The sequence below is a fragment of the Hemitrygon akajei genome, unplaced genomic scaffold (genome assembly GCF_048418815.1).
Source record: "Hemitrygon akajei unplaced genomic scaffold, sHemAka1.3 Scf000043, whole genome shotgun sequence".
NCBI classification, from domain to species: Eukaryota; Metazoa; Chordata; class Chondrichthyes; order Myliobatiformes; family Dasyatidae; genus Hemitrygon; species Hemitrygon akajei.
Window position 1 is genome coordinate 2632204 of NW_027331929.1, and position 21694 is coordinate 2653897.

The window sequence follows — 21694 nt, forward strand, 5'->3', positions numbered from 1 at the left end:
ATCTCCAACAGCCCCAACGTCTCCGTTACTACCCACTCCCACCCAAACACCTCCTTCTCTGTGATCACAGGGAATTGTGGGGAGAATGGGGGAGAGCTGACGTCCCGTGTTACACTTCCTCCTCACCATCTGATATCGATCTCTCGGGCTGAGCCTCTTTGAGTTTCTATGTGGACCAAGGATTGCGTGATTGGACGGTGCGGACGAAGCGCCACCTGGTGTCTGACCCCGGGAGTATGTCCTGGGTCGGTGTGGAGGGAGCTGCACACCGAATTGGACCCTATTAAATGTGTGATATTTCAGTTGCAGGGACCTTAACCCTGTGCTTGACCTTGGGAGGTGTGTTTGAACCGTCAGATTTCCGTCAGGAGCAAATTCTGTGGGAAGCGGAGAGAGAGGGAAGAGAGAAAGTTGTGTTGAAAGGATAGGGGAGAAAGGAAGAGGAGAGATATTCAGAGACGGCTCAGTAAGGAGTACAGTGAGATGGAAAGGCAGAGGGATAGAGAGAGTAGAGAGACGGAACGAGCTGGAGAGGGAGAGAACAGGATAGTCAACAGGTGATAGCAGGCGTTTGAGAGAGAGGACATAGAGATACATGGAAAGGTAGAGGGTTGAAAAAGATATATAGGGACGGTGAGAAAGAGAAGAGTGTGGGTTGGAGGGAGAGGGAGTGGAGAGGGAGTGGTGGTTGTTGAAAACCCTTCTGAGTTTCTCTGAAGCTCCAGCTTCGTTTGGCAAGACTCTGTTTTTCCGTTCGCTTTGCTCCTTCCGGCTGTCTGCTGGGCTGACGTCACTGCTGTTTATTTTTGTTGTTGCTGTCTTGACGAAGGGCCAGTCCGGGTGGTCGCACGCCTTCAAGGTGTCTCTCAAATACCTGCGCTCCCTGTCTTTAGCTGTAATATTGGTGGGCTGACACTCGGCGCCGTGATGTCGTGTTCTGATAACCAACAATTATGTTCTAATGGGTGATCAGAGTCAAACCGTAGATGGTGATCCGTCTGTGCTGGTTTCCTGTAAACTTCAATATCCAGATGTCCATTTCCTTTGATAAGGACTCCACAGTCTAAAAAAAGGCAGTCCATTGTTCTCGACGCGTCCGGTGTAAATTTAATGTTTTCATCCACCGAGCTGATGTGTTCTGTGAAGGCTTTTGCATCATGTAGTTTGAGGTTAACCCTATAACAATTACAGCATGGAAACAGGCCATCTCAGTCCTTCCAGTCTGTGCCGAACGCTTACTCTCACCTAGTCCCACCGACCTGCATTCAGCCCATAACCCTCCATTCCTTTCCTGTCCATATACCTATTGAGTTTTTAAAAACAATATAGAACCTTCATCTACCACTTCTACTGGAAGCTCGTTCCACACAGCTACTACACTCTGAGTAAAGAAATTCCCGCTCGTGTTACCCCTAAACTTTTGCCCCCTAACTCTCAACTCATGTCCTCTTGTTTGAATCTCCGCTACTCTCAAAGGAAAAAAGCCTAAACACGTCAACTCTAACCCGCTCATAATTTTAAATACCTCTATCAAGTCCCCCCTCAACCTTCTATGCTCCAAAGAATAAAGACCTAATTTGTTCAACCTTTCCCTGTAACTTAGGTGCTGAAACTCAGGTAACAAATCCAAGTCAGCGTAGGAGCTTGACCCAGGTTCCATCCCCATTCCTGAACCAATGACCGGGGAATGTTCCAGATCCCTTGGCTTGCTACTGCCTGATAAAGATAGCTGGGTCAGATATAGTGTCTGTGTGTGTGTGTGTGTGTGTGTGTGTGTGTGGGGGGGGGGGGGTGATAGAGATGTTACAGTGATATTACGGTGTGGGCAGAATGCAGAGAGTTATAGAGACAGAGAAGGGGGAGATAGAGCTGTTACGGTGAGCGGGGAGAATAGACAGAGAGGGTGAGATAGAGAGAGATAAACACGGCGTAGCGGGTAGGGAGGCGGGAGACAGAGACACGGAGGAGAGAGTGAGGATAGAAAGGGAGCGGGGAGGTAAAGCGAGAGGAGGGGGAGAGGGAGATGCAGAGGAGCCGGAAGGCGGGTAGGGAATTGCGGAGGGAGGAGGCGAGGACTCCACTCTGGCCCTCAACTTTCCGTGTGCCGAGATTTACTTGTCCTGGTTTTGTGAGTCTTCACGGAGAGACAGAGACACACAGTCAGAGACGGCAAGAGAAGGGGGGAGGGTGAGGGTTCCTCACACAACTCGGTGGGGTTTGGGTGTTTGTCCCGGGGTCGCGGTTTCTCATGGAAAGAAGGGATGAGCCGGAGCAGTGGAAGCGTCCTACGATCAAACCAGGAACCGTCGGGTCGATGTAAATCTCCAGGACCATGGATTCTCTGTATTAGTGATACAAATCCCTCGGACATTCCCTCCAATTCCACCTCCTTGCGCCTGTGCTCTCTCTCCACACCCCTCCCTTCCCACTCCCCTCGCTCAAATTGTTTCCTCTCCCGCTCATTCGAGAACTCTCTCCCTCCATCGTCATTCTCTCTCTTTCAGTCCTCCCTTCCATGAGCCCCTCTTCACTCTCCCGCTCTCCCTCTCGTCCACCTTCTCCTCTCCGTTCCTCACATTCCATCTCTTATTCTCTCTCTTTCCCCCGTTTGCTCGCCCTCTCTTTTCTCCCTCTGTCGCTCAGTCCCTCAACAAGTCTCCCTGTCCTCACGTTTGCCGTCTCCACCTCTTACTTTTCCAGGTCACGCCTCAAACTCCCCCTTCTCTAAACCTATCTAACCAGACTGCCCTCTGTTAGCCACTTATCACTCTCCGGCAACACCAATCTCACTCCCTCCCCCCTATCTCCTCACTCTCACTGTTCATTGCCCCGCCACCCCCGACTCACTCGATCACACTCCCCAACATCCTCAGTCTCTCTCTTCCCCCTGGTCTCTTTAGCAGCTGCTCATCCGGTGTTTGTTTGTGTCGCTCTGATCCCCGTGTCGACACAGACTTCCTCTGACAACGGTTACTTCCACTCTCTGAGCTCAGAGACGCAGAGGATCCTCGACAGGAGGACTGAGCGATACTTACATGAATGCAAAGTTCGCCAAGATGGAATCACGGTCTCCTTCCAGAGGTGAGTGGGGCAGAAAGACGGAGGGAGAGAGTACCATTACGTGTCTGATCTAGGCTGTGTTTGATCGGACAGGTGGAGGGAGTTCCGCTCTCTGTCTGAGTCCTGGAGTGTTAGCTGGAATGGTGTGGAGGGAGATTCACTCTGGGTCTGACCCCAGGAATGTGTTATGGGACGGTGTGGAAGGAGATTCACTCTGTGTCTGACCCCGGGAGTGTGTGATGGGACGGTGTGCAGGGAGATTCACTCTGTGTCTGACCCCAGGAATGTGTGATGGGACGGTGTGGAGGGAGATTCACTCTGTGTCTGACCCCGGGAGTGTGTGATGGGACGGTGTGGAGGAAGATTCACTCTGTGTCTGACCACAGGAATGTGTGATGGGACGGTGTGGAAGGAGCTTCACTCTTTGTCTGACCCCGGGAGTGTGTGATGGGATGGTGTGGAGGGAGGTTCACTCTGTGTCTGACCCCGGGAGGGTGTGATGGGACGGTGTGGAGGGAGATTCACTCTGTGTCTGAACACGGGAGTGTGTGATGGGACGGTGTGGAGAGAGATTCACTCTGTGTCTGACCCCCGGAGTGTGTGATGGGACGGTGAGGAGGGAGATTCACTCTGTGTCTGACCCCGGGAGTGTGTGATGGGACGGTGTGGAGGGAGATTCACTCTCTGTCTGACCGCGGGAGTGTGCGATGGGACGGTGTGGAGGGAGATTCACTCTCTGTCTGACCGCGGGAGTGTGTGAAGGGACGGGGAATTCACTCTGTTTCCGACCCTCATTGCACTTCCCTGAGCTGCACCTGGTGTGTCATACGTTGGACCTAATTTCCCGGCCCTGCCTGAGCCCCGTCTCCGGACAGAGGGACGTCAGTTTCATCTTCGTTGGTTTGGCTGTGTTGAGGTGGCGTGGAGCTGACCCGAGTGATTCCCTGATTGAGAGGGAACTTTTGAGAGCGGGATATAAGATGGGGCATAGTGAACGGGTGGAGGCGTGTGTGTGGGCGCTGTGCATTTGGAAGGACGGGGTGTAGGTATCGCCGTGGAAGTGACTCTGTGGGGGCTGCGTTAACAAAGATGTATGGAGAGTGTGGCGTGGGAGAAGAAAATGCCGTGGGAAGGGGGCCGTGGTGTGAATGTCGTTGGAGGGGCGGTGCGGGGGAACGGGCATTGAGGTGTGATCGCTGGGTGATGACAGGTGATTTAGAAGAACCATTGAAGGAATGTTTAGCTCTGACGGGAATGGGGGCGGCGAGGGGGAGATTTCGATAACATTTTAATATCCACTCTCTCGCATTTCTAACCCACTATCCCCTCTCTCCACTTCTGCTTCTTGCCTCCCCACTCTCCCTTAATCTGTACCCCTCTCCTCGTCTCTGTTCCTTTCTTTCTTACTCTGTCCATTCACTTCCCCGCTCTTCCTTTGCCCCACCGATTTCCCCCCTCTGCCATCCCCTCTCTCCTCTTTCTTCCCCTCCTTCTCCCCTTTATTCTATCACCCACACCCCATCTCCCCCTTTTTCCCCCTTTCTCCACTCTCCCCTTTTACAGCTCTCTCTCTCTCTCTCCGTCCTCTGTCTCCTCTCTTCCTGTCTCTCACCTTCTGTCACTCTTCATCTGTCTCTTCCTCTCTGTCCCCTTTCCATCACCTTCTCCCAATCGTTCCCCTCTCTTCTTTGCCTTCTTCAGCGCACCATCTATCTGTGACCTCACCTTCAGGGAACTGTGCCCCTGTACCCCTGGGTCCCTCTGTACCAAAACACTCCCCAGGGCTCCTATCGGCCTGTGACTCCACTTTCAGGGAACTGTGTCCCTGTACCCCTGGGTCCCTCTGGTCTACAACACTACCCAGAGTCCCTGTCTACCCGTGACTCCACTTTCAGGGAACCGTATCCTTGTAACCCTGTGTCCCTCTGTTCCGCAACACTCCCCAGAATCACTGTCTACCAGTGACTCCATTTTCAGGTAACCGTGTCCCTGTACCCCTGGGTCCCTCTGTACCACAACACTTCGCAGGGTCCCTGTCAACCTGTGACTCCTCTTTCAGGGAACCGTGTCCCTGTACCTCTGGGTCCCTCTATTCTACAACACTCTCCATGGTCCTTGTCTACCCATGACTCCAATCTCAGGGAACCGTATGCTTGGACCCCATGGGTCCCTCCGTTCCACAATACTCCCCAGAGTACCTATCTACCTTTGACTCCACTTTCAGGGAAACGTGGTCCTGTACCCCATGGTCCCTCTGTTCTACAACACTCCCTAGTGTCCCGCCCTACCTGTTACTCCACTTTTAAGGAATGGTGTTCCTGTATCTTGGGTCCCTCTGTTCTGCATCACTTTCCTGGAATCCCCTCTCCCCAATGTGCCATCTCGGTTGTCATACTGAAATAAGATAGCTTGCACTTCTCTATTCTAAATTGCATTTGCCTCCTCGGCACAGCTCCCCAGCCGATCGAGATCCCTCTATAGAGATAACTATATTCTCAGTTTACCTAACAACCAACGATAGTTCCGTTTGAACATTACCAACAGTGGGCTTCCACTCTGGGAAACGACCATCGACATTTAATGTCTGTAAGTCAAGCCATCTGTGTCGTCGTTTAAATCTATGTTCATTACATCTACCATCCCTACCCCTCGGTCCTCGATAACCAAATGAGTCCCACAGATCTCCATGGATTTCACGTCATCCTCCAGAGTAGTTTACCATCTGGGCTGTTGCTGCCCGGCTGATATCAGACTGCTGAACCGTCCCCTGGTTCCCCTGGCTCTTGAGCTCACAATCTCCATCGTCGCGGCCGGTGCACCTCATTGTCCGCCTGCAACTCTTTTCCTCCGTACGCGTGAGACTTTATTTTGCTCTCTGTGATTGATTGGCCTTGTTCTCCAGTAAAGTGACCTGTATCTATGGATGTAACTGGGACCTCTCCTGTCTGTGATGTATATAAATAATCTGTTGACAATGTAGATCAGTGGGTTAGTAGATTTGCAGATGGGCCGAAGGTAGGTGGTGTTGTAGAAAATTTTCCAGAAGACCGTAAGACAAAGGAGCAGACGTCGGCCATTCGGCCCATCGAGTCTGCTCCGCCATTTCAGCATGAGCTGATCTAATCTCCCCTTTAGTCCCATTCCCCCGCCTTCTCACCATACCTTTGATGCCCTGACTACTCAGATACTTATCAATCTCTGCCTTAAATACACACAATGACTTGGCCTCCACTGCCGCCCGTGGCAACAAATTCAAGAGATTCACCACCCTCTGGCCAAAAAATTCGCAATCCATCTTCTGAATGGGCGCCCTACAATCCTGAAGTTGTGTCCTCTCGTACTAGACTCCCCCACCATGGGAAACAACTTTGCCATATCCACTCTGTCCAGGCCTTTCAGCATTCGATATGTTTCTATGAGGTCCCCGCTCATTCTTCTAAACTCCAAGGAGTACAGTCCAAGAGCGGTCACACGTTCCTCACATGTTAACCCTCTCATTCCCGGAATCATTCTAGTGAATCTTCTCTGAACCCTCTCCTATGTCAGCACATCCTTTGTTAAATAAGGAGCCCAACCTGGGATATTCACTGGGATATGGATCACTTACAGATATGGGTTGGAGAAAGGGCAGATGAAGATTAACCCAGGAAAAACGTAAATTGTTTGTTCTTTGGTGTGACAAATGCGAAGAGAAGGGTCTCTATTAAAGCCAACGCCCAGAGCAGCGGGATCTTGGGGCCCAGTGTCATTGCTCGTGGCTACACAGTTTGATAGGATGTTTGAGAAGTCTCACTATTAAAGCCAACGCCCAGAGCAGTGGGATCTTGGGGCCCAGTGTCATTCCTCGTGGCTGCACAGTTTGATAGGATGTTTGAGATGTCGAATGCCATGGTTGCCTTTATTAGTCGGGGCGTTATGTCAGCAAGGCAGGAGGTTATGCTGCAAGATTATAATGCTCAGGCTGGGCTGTATCAGGCGCATTGTGTAGAGTTCCGGTCACCACATTATCGGAAGGATGTCGAGGCTTTGGAGAGCCTCCAGAGAGGGTCAACAGGACGCCGCCCGGATTCGATGACGTGTGTTACAACGAGAGGTCCGGCACTTGGGTTGTTTTCCCTGGAGTGGCGGAAGATGCGGGGAGATAGGACAGAGGTTTATAAGATCATCAGAGGCACAGACAGAGTAGACTGACAGCACCTTATTTATTTTTTTACTCAGAGTTGAAATGCCCAGTAACAGAAGGGAATGTACTCGGGAAAATACTGTGAGTCTGTTCAGTGCTGAACTGCTTGCTCGGTCTTCTCTCTGTGATAACAATAATCCAGTTTCCAAGTCTAGCAGGCGGAATGCGCTGAACAGGCAAAACCAAGATTATTATCCCGGTTTTCATTCGAGTTTTCCGCACAGACAGCAGAGGTCTCAGTGCGGATCCGTGCCTAACGACACCTGTCACTGACGTGCATCGCAAACTTGTGAATGAATCTCCCGTGAGAGGGACAAAGTCAAAGGCCCGTCAGAAGTCAATTCTTTAACGCCCTACCTACCTGTACTATCAACGCAAGATCCCTTTGTAGGTCGGCATTTAAAATACCTGCCGTTAACTCTGTTCTTACCCTGCCCAGCCCATTATATTTGACATGGCCAAGCGCAAAACCTCACACTTACCCGGGTTAAACTCCATCTCCCTTTTCCTCACCCACAGTTACAACTGATCGATATCCCACTGAATCCGTGGGAGATCTTCCACACAGTCCACAATATCAACAAACTTTGGGCGATTCGCAAGTTTACAACCCACCCAACTCCATTTTCATCCATGTCTGTCCGATACATCAAAAATACCAGAGGTCCCGGGCAGGTCACTGCGGAACACGATTAGTCTCAGACCACGAGCGAGAATAAGCCCCATGCGTCACTTCCTCTGGCTCGTGTGGGCAGGCCAACTCAAAGTCAAAAGCTCAGTATTCAAAATACATTTGTCATCAAATCTTTATTCAAATATTTACCAATCTCTGAACAATATACAACTACGAAAAATCTATCAGACATTAGACAGTCGTTGCCGAGTACAGGAGTTGGGACAGTCAAAGACGCCGGCTGGAAAGTGGATGAGATTGAGAGAGGCGGGAAGGGGTGATCGTGGTGTAAGGAGAGAGCGCGGGTGGCGGGTGGAAGGGAATCCCACTGGGGGACACGGCTGAATTCACGCACACGCTGAATGGTCTCTCCACAGCTGCGCATATACAGGAGCCGAGACATAGACCGCGCCGTAAGATCTGCCTACTCTGCCTCGTTACGTCCGTCCTCGTCGCGACAGTTGCCGGGCTCTCGATCCATGGTAAGTCAAACAGACTCCGTGTGGAGTCACACAGTAAAGAAACGGAGTGGATTCAGGTGACCACGTAAAATCTCACAGTGACGCCGACACAACCCTCACTTTTGACACCAACACGCTCATTACCGTGACACGGATACACCCCACACCAACACCCCCTTCATGCTGACTCCGACTCGCCAATCAACGTGACAACAATAGCACCCTTACAGCGACACGGCCACGGACACTGAAGCCTCGTGTCACCGATGGGTTTCAATGAGATTCCCACTTCACCCTTCTGACCTCCAGTGAGTCCAAGACCAAGAGCTAAGAAATGTTCTTCATTCGACAAGCCTGAATTCATTTTGGTGATTCTCCTTTGAATCGTCTCCAATGTCACCACATCCATCCTTAGATAAGGGGGTCACAGCTGCTCATAATACTCCACCTGAGGCCTCACCAGGGCATTTTAAAGGCTCAAAATGAGATCCTTGCTTTTGCACTCTCTTCCGCTCGAAACCAATGCTAGCGTCTCATTTTCCTTCCTCACCACAGACTCAACCAACATAATCAGCTGCAGGGAACTCTGCACTAGGACTACTAAGCGCCTTTGTAGTTATTTATCCGCTTAGAAAATAATCTACGCTTTTATTTCCGCTACAAAAGTGCATCAACAGACATAGTGTTCCATCTGAAAATTCTTGTCCAGTCTTCTCATCTATGTCAGTCCTCCGCTTTCTCAACACTATCTGCGCCTCCACCTATCTTCGTCCCGTCCGCATACTTGGCCGCAAAGCCATCAATTCCTTCAACCAATGTATGAAGATGCGGTCGAAACTCAGACCCTTTAGAACACCCCTAGTCTTGAAGAAGCATTAGTATTGATCCACGATTTCATTGATCCATTTCTTCAGCTACCTCCTTCAGAACCCTGGGTGTAGCACATCTGTTCGACATGACTTTTCTACCTTCAGACCTCTCAGTTTCCGGAGCACCTTCTCTACACTTATGGCACCGTTACTCACTTCTGCCCTCAGACTGTCTGGAATTTCCGGCATACTGCTGGCGCCTTTCACAGTAAATACAGAAGCAAAATATTTATACCGTTCCGTCACCATCTCCCTGTCGTACATTACTATCTCCGCAGTATGATTTCCCAGTGATCCAATATCTACTCTCGGCTCTCTTTTACACGTTATATATCTGAAGAAACATTACATGAGATCCTTGCTTTTGTACTCCCTTCCGCTCGAAATCAATGTAACCGTCTCATTTTCTTTCCTCACCACAGACTCAACCAGCATATTCACCTTCAGGTAACCCTACACGAGATTTCCCAAGCGCCTTTGTAGTTTGCTCTCCGTTTATAAAACAATGGACGCTTTTTTTTTCCCGGTACAGCAGACGTTGTATTCCATCTGAAAATTCTTGGCCAGTCTCCTCATCTATGTAGGTCCATCTTTGTCCTCTCCGCTTTCTCAACACTACCCGCGCCTCCATCTGTCTTCGTGTCGTCCGCATACTTGGACGTGAAGCCATCCATTCCTTCATCCATATTATTGACATATAATGCACAAAGAAGCGGTCCCAACTCGGACACTCTGGAGCATTTATAGTTAGCGGCCGTCAACTAGAAGGGTCTCTCTTTATTCCCATTCTCTGCGTCCTGCCAATCCGCCACTGTTCCATCCATTCCAGTGCATTTCCTGTAATAACATCGGCGTTTAACTTGTTACTAAACCTCAAGTGTGGCAACTTGTCAAACAATGGAATTCTGAAAATCCAAGTACAGAATATCCACCGAGTCTTCCTGCTTATCCAGAGCCCGATTTCTTCAGAGTATTTCAACCTATTGATCATGAGAGATTTTCCTTCAAGGAAACTAGGTTGACTTTGGCCTATTTTATCATGTGCCTGCAACCCGAAACCACGCACTCAATAATCTACTGCTATATCTTGCCAGGCACAGAGATCAGAATAACAGTCCAGCGATTTCCTTTCCTCTGCCTCTCTCCGTTGTGGGAGGGTGGAGTGACACATGCAATTTTCGAGCCTCCGGAACCATGGCAGAGTCCAATTCTTCTTGAAGAAGCATTAGAAATGATCCACGATCTCTTCAGCCACCTCCATCAGAACACTGGGTGTAGAACATCTATTCAAAATGACTATCTAACTTCTTAACTCTCAGTTTCTCAAGCACCTTCTCTATATTTCTGGCACCGTCAATCACTTCTGCATCCAGACAATCTCGAATCTCAAGCATACTGCTGGCGTCTTTCACAGGAAATACTGAAAAAAATACATATTCAGTTCCTTCGCCATCTCCCTGTCCCCATTACTATCTCCCCAGTATAATTTTCCTGTGATCCAATATCTCCTCTCGGCTCTCGTTTACACTTTATATATCGGAATTAACCTTTGCAGTTCCGTGACTCGATGCACAAAGATTCTGCAGCTGAAGATTCTGTGTCATTTTTTTTCAATGATTTGATTTCATGTTTTATTTTACCAACAAAGCCAAACCGCTCTCTCGGCATACGTGAATATCTTTTCCGTGCAATGCTCTAATCAATATAGAAGAATAAAACAACAACAACAACGACGACGATAATAATAATAATAATAATAATAATAATAATAATAATAATAATAATAATAATAATAATAAACAAACGAATAAATAAATACATTTCAGTATACGCATATTGAATAGATTAAAAATCGTGCAAAATAGAGATACTATATATTAAAAAGCGAGGTAGTGCCCAAGGGTTCAGTATCCATTTAGGAATCGGACGGCGGAGGGGAAGAAGCTGTTCCTGAATCACTAAGTGTGTGCATTCGGGCTCCTGTTCCTCCTTCCGGATGGTAAGAGTGAGATGAGGGCATACCTGGGTGCTGGAGGTCATTAATTATCTTAAACTGGAATCCGAAGTTCTGTGACGACAGTTGTCTTCTCAAAGGAGGTGAAAACATCACAATGAAGCAAGGAGAGTCAGTAAATACTTTGCCAGCTGATCCGTGCTGAGACAGCAAGAGATTTAAAATGTGCATGGGGCCCTATGGGACTTGTCGGTGGGCTTCAGTCATCACAAGCAGTCGCTTGTTTTGTGGAGAGCCAGCAAGAGGTTTAAAAACTGACCGGGCCGTTTGGGATTCCTTTGCAGTCTTCCGTCATTGTGACTGATTACCAGACTGGTATATGGTGGAATTTAAGGTGGTGGGGGGTTATATGGGAGGCAGGGTTTGAGGGTCGGCACAAAGTTTTGGCCCGAAGGGCCTGTAATGTGCTGTTCTATGTTCTATGTTTAGGCAATTTGCGATGGCTAACAAAGAGTAGATAGATTTAACCGGGGCGGCCGTTATGTGAGAGATCCAGTGTGAGAGTGCAGGACATACCCGGGGTGCTGCGGGTCATTAATAATCCAGCTGATACAGAGATCTAGACGCCGACTCCTGCAACAACGCTTCAGGCACCGACACACCTCGCAGCGTGACACTTACACCTATTTCACCGTGACACCAACATGTCCTTCACCATCACATCAGAGTGACGAGAGTCACCTCTCACCATGACACTGACACATCCCTCACAGGAACACGGAAACAGCCTTTACCATGACACTGACACGCTCCTCTCCATGACACGGACACACGCCTCTCCATGACATTGACACGGTCCTCAGCGTGACATCGACACGTCCCTGACAACGACATGGACGCACGACTCAACGTGATACCGACACTCCCCTCACTGTTGACCGACTCGCGAATCACCGTGACACAGACACTCACCTCACCATTTCTCTCAGTGTTACAGATCCGTCAGTCTCTGATCGCCTCCGATCAAAAGTACCAGAGACTTTGGGAGCAACATCAGGAGATGAACAGGACCCAGCGCCAATGTCGACTGCAAATCCACGAGCCGAACTCAACCCTTGAATCCATAGCATCAGAGAATACCCGCCTGGATCTCTCCCAGACCACCTGTCTGAAAAACATTTATGTCCCAAACAACAACGTCTCCATCCTCGAACACAACTTGAATCACCTCGAACTGAAGTGTAAAACTCTCAACGAAACCAAGGCTCAAATCTGCCAACTGCTGACCAGCAGGAAAGGTGTGATAACATCCGCCATTTTACCGCTCCTAATCACGGCAGAGGGAGAGGCATCTAAACTCCTTGGCTGATCTCGGGAATGTGCAATGGGAAGGTGTGCTTGCAGTGACGCCGTGTGTGTGTGATGGGGCGGTGTGGGTGGAACGACATCCCCCGAGAGTGTGTGATCAGACTGTGTGGAGAGAGCGGCACCTAGTGTCTGTACCCGGGAGTGCATGATATTGCGCTGCCGAGGCAGCTTCTCTCAGCGTCTGACATTGCTGTACAGGGAGCGTCACTCTGCGTTTAACAACGGTGTCTCTGTTAGAAGCTGCGCTCTCTCTCTGACCCCGAGTATGTGTGACTTGACAGTGTGTGTGTAGAGATTCGGTCTGTGTCTGACCCGAGAGTCTGTAATGGAACGGTGTGGAGGGAGCTTCAGTCTGTGTGACCCCGGGAGTCTGAGATGGGAGAGGGTGCAGTGTGCTTTCCTCTGTGTGACCGCGGGAGCGTGTGTGATGGGACGGTGACGAGGCAGTTTCACTCTGTCTAACCACGGAAGTGTGTGATGGGACGGTGACGAGGCAGTTTCACTCTGTCTAACCACGGAAGTGTGTGATGGGACGGTGACGGGGCAGTTTCACTCTATCTAACCACGGAAGTGTGTGATGGGACGGTGACGGGGTCGCTGCACTGTGTGTCTGACACCGGTGTGTGTGATAGGATGGTGTGCAGTAAATGTTGGACTGTGTCTGCCCACCTGAGTGTGTCAAGGGACGGTATGGAGGGAGATTTACTCAGTTTCGGAACCCAGGCTTGTGTGATGGGACGGTGTGGAGCGATCCTCTTTCTGTATCTGACTCTCAGCGAACGCAATGGACAATGCGGAGGGATTTTCACTGTTCCTTGTTCCTGATTTGCAGAGAAAGCGTGTTCCCATGACTGGATCGGAAATGCAGGCCTGTGTTATTTCATATCCACGTTTGAAAGTTCTTACGAGGGGGCGAAGCAACTTTGTTCTATCTCTGATTCAAAGCTTCTTGAAATAAATTCAAACGAGGAAGAGGTATGTGTCAGATGGACAGAAGATATATCCACTCAGTGTGAAGCTCGATCCAGACGGCCCCATCACACATTCCAATGTAGACACAGAGTGAAGCTCCCTACACACCGTCCCATCACACACTCCCGGGGTCAGACACTGAGTGAATCTCCCTCCACACCGTCCCATCACACACTCCCGGGGTCAGACACAGAGTGAATCTCCCTCCACACCGTCCCATCACACACTCCCGGGGTCAGACACAGAGTGAATCTCCCTCCACACCGTCCCATCACACACTCCCGGGGTCAGACACAGAGTGAAACTCCCTCCACACCGTCCAACCGTAAATTTCAATCATTAATGATAGCAATTTAATTTCACAGAATTTTGTTGACAACGCTGTACGAGGCGAAGACAGTTCATACTGGATTGGAACATGCAAAACGGGGTGAGATTTGGGGTCATGTCGGATTTTCGAGAGAGATTGGGCAGTGGGAATAATTTTGAGAAGTGACACATGTCTATTGCGGAAGTGTGGCACGTGGAGCTTTTGGGGGCTGCCACAATTCAATGGTGAGTGCTGCATCATTGTGGATATTTTCAGGACAGGAACAGGTCAATGGGGAGAGTGTAGGGCAGTAGGAGTACTCTGTGGCCTGTCATCCCCTGTAGGAAGAGACTGGGCAGTGCGATTAATATGCTGACCGACGCAGTCTGTGTGAAGAAACTAGAAAGGGCGGATGGTATTTTGGTGATTGACATAGGTCTGTAGGGAGAAGGTTGGACAGTGGGATTATACTGGGGACAGGCACGGAGCTGATCGGTGAGAGTGGGAAGTGCAAGTATTTTGGGGACAGACACGCGGCCTTGGGAGTTATGGAGAGGGTGAGTGGGAGTATTTTGGGGAATGCGACAGGGCTGTGGGGAGAGTGGCGCAGCTGGATAAGTCTGGGGATTGACACCGTTCCGTGGGGAGAGGCTGCGGCTCTGGGAGTTATTTGAGGACTGACAGGGTCCTGCGGGGAGAATATGTGATCGTGGGGTTATTTTGAAACAGCTCTGTGGGTAGACCGTTGGCCAAGGTATTATTCCGGAACTGATACAGGGCTGCGGAGAATCAGTCAGTGAGAGTACTTTGGAAACTTTAACAGGTATGTGGGGAGGGAAAGGGTCAGTGGGAGTATTTTGGGGACTGACACCAGTCGGTGAGGAGAGCTTGGGTCAGTGGGAGTATTTTGGGGACTGACACCGGTCGGTGAGGAGAGATTGAGTCAGTGGGAGTATTTTGGAGACTGACACCGGTCGGTGAGGAGAGATTGAGTCAGGCGGAGTATTTTGGGGACGGACGACGGTCGGTGAGGAGAGATTGAGTCAGGGGGAGTATTTTCGGGACTGACACCGGTCGGTGAGGAGAGATTGAGTCAGTGGGAGTATTTTCGGGACTGACACCGGTCGGTGAGGAGAGATTGAGTCAGTGGGAGTATTTTGGAGACTGACACCGGTCGGTGAGGAGAGATTGAGTCAGGCGGAGTATTTTGGGGACGGATGACGGTCGGTGAGGAGAGATTGAGTCAGGGGGAGTATTTTGGGGACGGACACTGGTCGGTGAGGAGAGATTGAGTCAGGGGGAGTATTTTGGGGACGGATACCGGTCGGTGAGGAGAGATTGAGTCAGGGGGAGTATTTTGGGGACGGACACCGGTCGGAGAGGAGAGATTGAGTCAGGCGGAGTATTTTGGGGACGGACGACGGTCGGTGAGGAGAGATTGAGTCAGGGGGAGTATTTTGGAGACAGTTACAGGACCTCCTGCTTGAGATGTGTTATCCCTCTTGAAACTCTTTACCCTTCCTTGACAGGAAAGTGGGCTCTAACGTCGTGTACAAGGTGAAATCGGGAAAGTTCGAATGCGGTGAATGTAAATTTAGTTGGCTTGGCAGTTGCAAAGATGATCAGCACCGTTTCATTTGTGAGAAGCCTGCACCTTTGTGCCCGGATATTCCTGAAAAGATCCGGGATCTCTGTCAAAAACCCGTGGAGCCGACTTAAATCAAGTGGCATCATTCTCTTACCCCAATTGCAGCTCTCTCCCAGACTCTGACAAACCCATCAGCTCCTACACTAATCTCCTCTCTCTACCTATGGCACTCTTACTCGGCTTCTCGCTCTCTCTTTACCCTCGTTCCTCCAAACTCGTTCTCTCTCAGAACTCCTCCACTGCCGTCTCCCCCTATTTCATCCCCATTTTCCTTCCCCTTACTTTCAGGCCTCCCGCTCCCTGTATTAAAGGACTGTATTACATGTTTACCACCTGACTAATTATCTGTAACTTATCCGCCCTGAGCTTTGTATCTTTGCAGGATCAGTGCGTCTCAATAATGCAATATTCATGTAAGATGCAAAAAGAGAATAAATACTGGAAAAATGTGGACGTGGTACTCATACATTCAAAAATATGATGCCGGAGGGGATGGAGGTGTACCAGAATCCTTGCGATTTCAGTTTCCTGTGTCTCTTCCCGATGGTAGCAATGAGCAGGAAGTTTGTACCCGAGGTGAGGGGCCTCAGTGATTGATGCCGCCTTGTCGAGCGATCGCATCTTGCAGATGTCCCCGATGCTGGGGAGAGTTGTGCCCGTGATGGAGCTGGTTGAGTCCGCATTCCTCTGCCGCCTCTGGCGACCTCGTGCGTTGCAGCCTGCAGACCAGGCGATGATGCCACATGTTCCAGCGGTCACTTGCTAGTTTTCAATGAAAGACCAAATCGTCTCAAACTGCTCAATTTGTAATTACTTCTGTAACGAGAGACCTACGGTGGTGATGGGAAGAGTAGAGTATGGTCTGGAATACACTGAAACTCAGACTCGAAATAAACAGGACGGCAGTAAAGACATCTAAAGTTTATATCGCGAAGAATAGTTCTCGAAATTGATCTCCTATGGTTGAGCACTGAGTGCTCAGCACGGGGACGTCAACGACAGACTTTCCATGAAGCGATGTGGACGGGCAATAATTGTCAGTCTGATACTTAAAGGGGAAGTGACATTTCATCAAACTCCAGGGAATGGACGTGCCGACACTTAGTTGCCTGGCGCTGTTCTGTCAGGAGCATCACACCTTATCCGTGTTTGCATGAATGTGCTGGTCCCAGGATAGACCAACTGAGATGCTGACACCCGGCAACACAGGAACCTAAAATCAGACCATGAGATTTAGGAGCAGAATTAGGCCATCGAGTCTGCTGCGCCATTTCATCATGTCTGATCCAGGTCCCCCTCAGCCCCAATCTCCTGCCTTTTCACCGTATTCCTTCATGGTCTGAGTAATCAAGAATCTGTCAAACTCTGACTTCAATACCCCCAATGTCGACCTCCACAGCCGCCTGTGTAGCACATTCCACAGATTTACCATACTCTGGCTAAATAAATTCCTCCCAATCTCCGTTCTAAACGGACGGGCGTCCATTCCGATGTGGCTCCACTGGTCTTCGACTGTCCCATGACGGGAAACCATCTCTCCACGTCTACTTTGTCGAGGCCTTTAAAAATTCCACCGGTTTCAACAACAGCAACCCGCCCCGCGCCCCCTTCATTCTTCTGAGTTCCAGCCATCAAACGCTCCTGATCTGATAAGCGTTTCAATCCCGGAATCCATTCCCTGAACTTCCTTTCAACCCTTCCCAATGCAAGCACATCCGGCCGGATCAGATAAGCGACCCCGAACGGCTCACAACACTCCGTAAGGTCTCAGCAGTGCTTCATAAAGCCTCAACTTCGTGGCCTTTTTTTTTATATATTCTAATCCTCATGACATGACTGCTAACATTGTACCTGGCTACATCACCACCGACTCCACCTTTAAATTAACCTTTAGGGAATCCTGCATGAGGACCGCCACGTCCCTATGCGCCTCTTTTTTTTTTCAATTTTCTCTCCATTTAAAAAGTAGTCTCCGCCTCTATTCCTTCGACCAAAGTGCATGGCCATACATCTCCCAACGCAGTAATCCACCCACCGCTTTATTTCCAATTCGCTCAATCTCTCTGAACCCTTCTGTAGCCTCTCTGCTTCCTCAGCACCACCTGTAGATCGGTGACGTCACTGCCGGTCTGCATTGACTGCGGTTTCCCGATGAGGATGTCCATCATCCAGTTGCAGAGGGAGGTTCACCGGCCCAGGATCTGGAGCCTGTGGATCAGAACTGAGGGCATGATTATGGTGAACGCCAACAGCAGCCTGACGGTGGTTTTGTAATATCTCTCCTCATTCCCTGCAGAAGCCCTACTCTGTCAGCCCCGTCCACTCAAACACCCTCCTGCCTGTAATCACAGGTAATTCCGAGGATAATGGGGTTTTGATCTCTCCGTTCTGAGAGTTTCCAGACTTTCAGGCTGGTTGTGTGGTTTCTCATTACTTCCTCCCGCTGGCTCAAACTCAACACCGCTTCACCGCCCTCCCGCTCCTCCCCTCCTCCTCTTCCCTCTGCTCTACATCCGGTCGCGCACAAGTAACTGTCTCTGAGACAAACACAGAATTCGGTTTGGCGGGATCGCCGTAGTGCTGGTGATCGGTGAGAGAGGAGAGAGGGAGCTTCGCCCTGTTTCTTGACTCCGTTAGTGTGCTATGGGACAATACGGGGGAAGCTTCACTCTATGTAGAACAGAATGATCAAGAAATAATGGTGCAGAGTTCCCTGAAGTCGGAATCTCATGTGGATATGGTGGCGAAGAAAGCTTTTGGTATGCTGGCCTTTATAAATCAGAGCATTGAGTATAGGAGTTAGGATATAATGTAAAAATTATACAAGGCATTGGTGAGGCCAAATTTGGAGTATTGTGTACATTTCTGGTCACCGAATAATAGGTAAGATTTCAACAAAATAGAGAGAGTACAGATGAGATTTACTAGAATATTACTTGGGTTTCAGCACCTAAGTTACAGAGAAAGGTTGAACAAGTTAGGTCTTTATTGTTTGTAGCGTAGAGGGGTGAGGGGGGAGTTAATAGAGGTATTTAAAATTATGAGAGAGAGAGATAGAGTTGGCGTGGATAAGCTTTTTCTATTAGAGTAGGGGAGATTCAGGCAAGTGGACCTGAGTTGAGAGTTAAGGGGCAAAAGGTTAGGGGTAACACGAGGGGGGACTTCTTTGCTCAGAGAGCGGCAGCTGTGCGGTACGAGCTTCAAGTAGAAGTGGTAGAGCCAGTTTAGATATTGTCATTAAAAAACAGAATAGGTATATGGACAGGAAAGGAATAGAGGGTTATGGGCTGAGTGCAGGTCGGTGGGACTGGATGAGAGTAAGCGTTCGGCACGGACTAGAGGGGCCGAGTTGGCCTGTTTCCGTGCTGTAATTGTTATATGATTATATGGTTGTATGTGTCGGACCCCCGATCGGGAGTGTTTGGACAGTGCTGAGTTTCTGTGTCTCTCTCTTTCACCTTACTTCCCTCTCATCCTTTCCATATAACCTCCCTCATCCCACCTGCCTTCACTCTACCCCTCCATCCTATCCAAACATCCCTTCTCCTTTCCCCTCGCACCTGACTTGCAATGGAGAATGTGACCGATCCCGACTGCGATGGTAATTATGAAGGGAATGTCCGGCCATTTCACCTCCTGTCCGGAGGGCGGCGCCTTTCCTGGGTACAGAACTGCCGGCCGGTTTTTTATCAGATGTCCGTCAGGTGCGACTCCAGTGCGGGCGGGAGAGATTGGGAAAAGAGGAAGATGTGTGTGAGGGTGGTGGAGAAAGGGAGAGGGAAGAGAGAAACAGAGGGCTGTATGAGGACAGTGAGATCGAAATGAACAGGGAGAGAGGGGCTAGAGCTGGGAAGGGAGCTGAAGAGAGGAGCGAAATTGAGGCAGGTTAGGGGAAATCATGCAGGATAGAGAGGGGATAGTGAGGGGGAGGCAGTGAAAGGAGAGAAAGAAAAGTGTAGACCGAGGGAAATTGACTCGGATTGAGAAGGAAGGCAGAGAGATAGAGAGAGTGGGACAGGGTGGGAAAGGGGGGAGGAGGGAGGGGAAAGGATGGGGAGCGAAAGGGAGGAAGGTGGGGAGAGCAAGAGTGAGGGGCAGAGAGAGAGGGTGAGAACGGGGATCTGGGCAGTGATGGACGTGGTTCAGAGACGGAAAAGAGGGTAGAGAGTTGCGAGAGAGTGGAAGGTGGGGAAAGTGAAGAGCGAGGGTGCTGGTGATGGAGTAAAGAGAGAGGTAAATAGGGGTATAGATTAGAAGGGAGTAACAGGCAATGATGAGCTTATGATCAATGACCTTACAGGTACCTTATGTTGGCTGCTGTCCAGCCAAAAAGGGAACCTTACCCAGCAACAAGTGATTTCCCAGACATTGTTCCCTAATAGCGTTAGTCAGTTGTCCAAATAAAGAATTATCTGGTCGCACAAAGCTTTGTTGAGGTATAACATAACTAAATAGGGGAAGGACAGCTTAGAGGGGTGGTAAAAATGTGGAGAGTAGGGGGAGGTGTCAACATAAGGATCTGAGATTGTATCCAAGCTAACCTTGGCAGAAATAATTATGAAGAACCAATAATGATTTTAAAACAAATTGTATCTTAGCATGTGATCGAAACTATTCTAAGACTGTATTAATTCGCGGAATTATAATATTTCCTGTAATGATCAATGTTATAAATTGTGTGGAATTGTGTGCGAGGGGAGGGCAGTGTCCGGACTGTCTCTTTGGGAGATCAGTCTATAACTCCCCCCATAGCATGCTATGAATAAAGAGTGAAGTTTGACGAAGCATCGCTTGTTTTACGGTTTTATTGAATTCGGGGTACCTTGCGTTACTGCATCGGGTCGATCCGCCTTTGAGACTGGGAGAGAGAAAGAGGAGGTGAGAGAGACTGATGGTGGCGAGACAGGGAGGTGGGATGGAGAGGGGGAAGATAAAGTTAGAGAGGGTAGGGTAGAGCGAGTGGGGGAGATGCAGAAGTGACGGTGACGGTGGGGGGGGGGTGGTGACAAGGAGAGAGGGTATGGAGTGTGTGGAAGGGAAAAGGAGAGGGCGTGGCCAGTGGGCAGGGAAGGAGAGTGAGACACAGGGAGGAAGGTGCACGAGGATGGAGAGAGGAGTAAGAGGGAGATTGAGGGTTAGGGAAGGGAGTTAAAGGCTGTGTGGGAAAGGAGCGTGAGGAGGTAAAGCGAGAGGAGAGGGAGACAGCGAGGGTGGAGGGAGAGCTGGAAGAGACGGGGTGGTGTAGTGAATAGGAGAGGGAAGTGGAGAGGAATCCACTCTTGCCCTCCCCTTACCGTGCGCCGTCCCTTGTCGGGATGTTCCTGACCGGATTTCCCGAGCCTTCTTAAAGAGGCAGAGACGCACCGTCAGAGTCGGCAGCAGAGAAATATAGGGTGACGGGGCAGAATTCCCCCAATTGAAAGCCAGACCGACACCCTTCCCACCTCCTATGTTCCCGTCCTCACCACTCTACCCCGTCTATCTCTCCTTCTTTTTCAGAGCCTCACTCTCCTTCTGAGCGAGGGTCCCTCGATACGGGGGAAAATAATGTTCGCCTGCGTTGTCAAGTCCCACCTCCACCCTCTACTCCACTCTCAATCTTGACCGGAAGTTCCACCACGACCCCGGGATAACTTCACGACCTTTCCTGCCCCACCACAGGGAACTTACCTCCTTCTGTCCCGTTGCCCTTTGTCTCGCTCTCGAAACGTTCATTCCCACCCGACCATCTCCTCCTTTCACTTCCCTTCCCTGGATTTACCGCCCTCCCATACCGCTTGCAAGTCGGTCCCTCCCCCTCTCTCCAATCCCATATGTCAGCATGGTTCCTGACTCCCACGCAAAACCTTCCTCTCCTCGCCTCTCCACGAAGTCCCACGGAGAACAATCGGAAACCCATTTTACCACCGAGTTACAATGGAAGGTAGGGGTGCGGGAGGCAGGTGGGGCGGGAGAGTGGCTCGCAGGATTTTCTGTTGGGAGGGGTGCGGGAGACGGGTGGGGCTGGAGAGTGGCTCACAGGATTTTCTGTTGGGAGGGGTGCGGGAGACGGATGGGGCGGGAGAGTGGCAAAAAGGATTTTATGTTGGGTAGGGAGGGAAGGATGCAACGGGCGGAAGATATGGATAGGGAGAGACGGGATGGAGAGGGGAGAAGTGGAGGGTGGGGTGGGATAAAGAGGGAGGGATAGAGGAGG

At 50.1% G+C, this 21694-nt stretch overlaps 1 protein-coding gene across 1 annotated transcript; it reads left to right on the forward strand.

The window, feature by feature from the left end:
- The first annotated feature begins 2500 nt into the window (after positions 1-2500).
- Positions 2501-15947, forward strand: LOC140720459 (uncharacterized). Its single transcript, XM_073035311.1, has 6 exons — positions 2501-3081; positions 8294-8398; positions 12190-12498; positions 13401-13543; positions 13906-13970; positions 15380-15947. Exons 1-6 carry the CDS (start codon positions 3036-3038, stop codon positions 15567-15569), a joined length of 858 nt encoding a protein of 285 aa, XP_072891412.1. The 5' UTR covers positions 2501-3035; the 3' UTR covers positions 15570-15947.
- The last annotated feature ends 5747 nt before the right edge of the window (positions 15948-21694 follow it).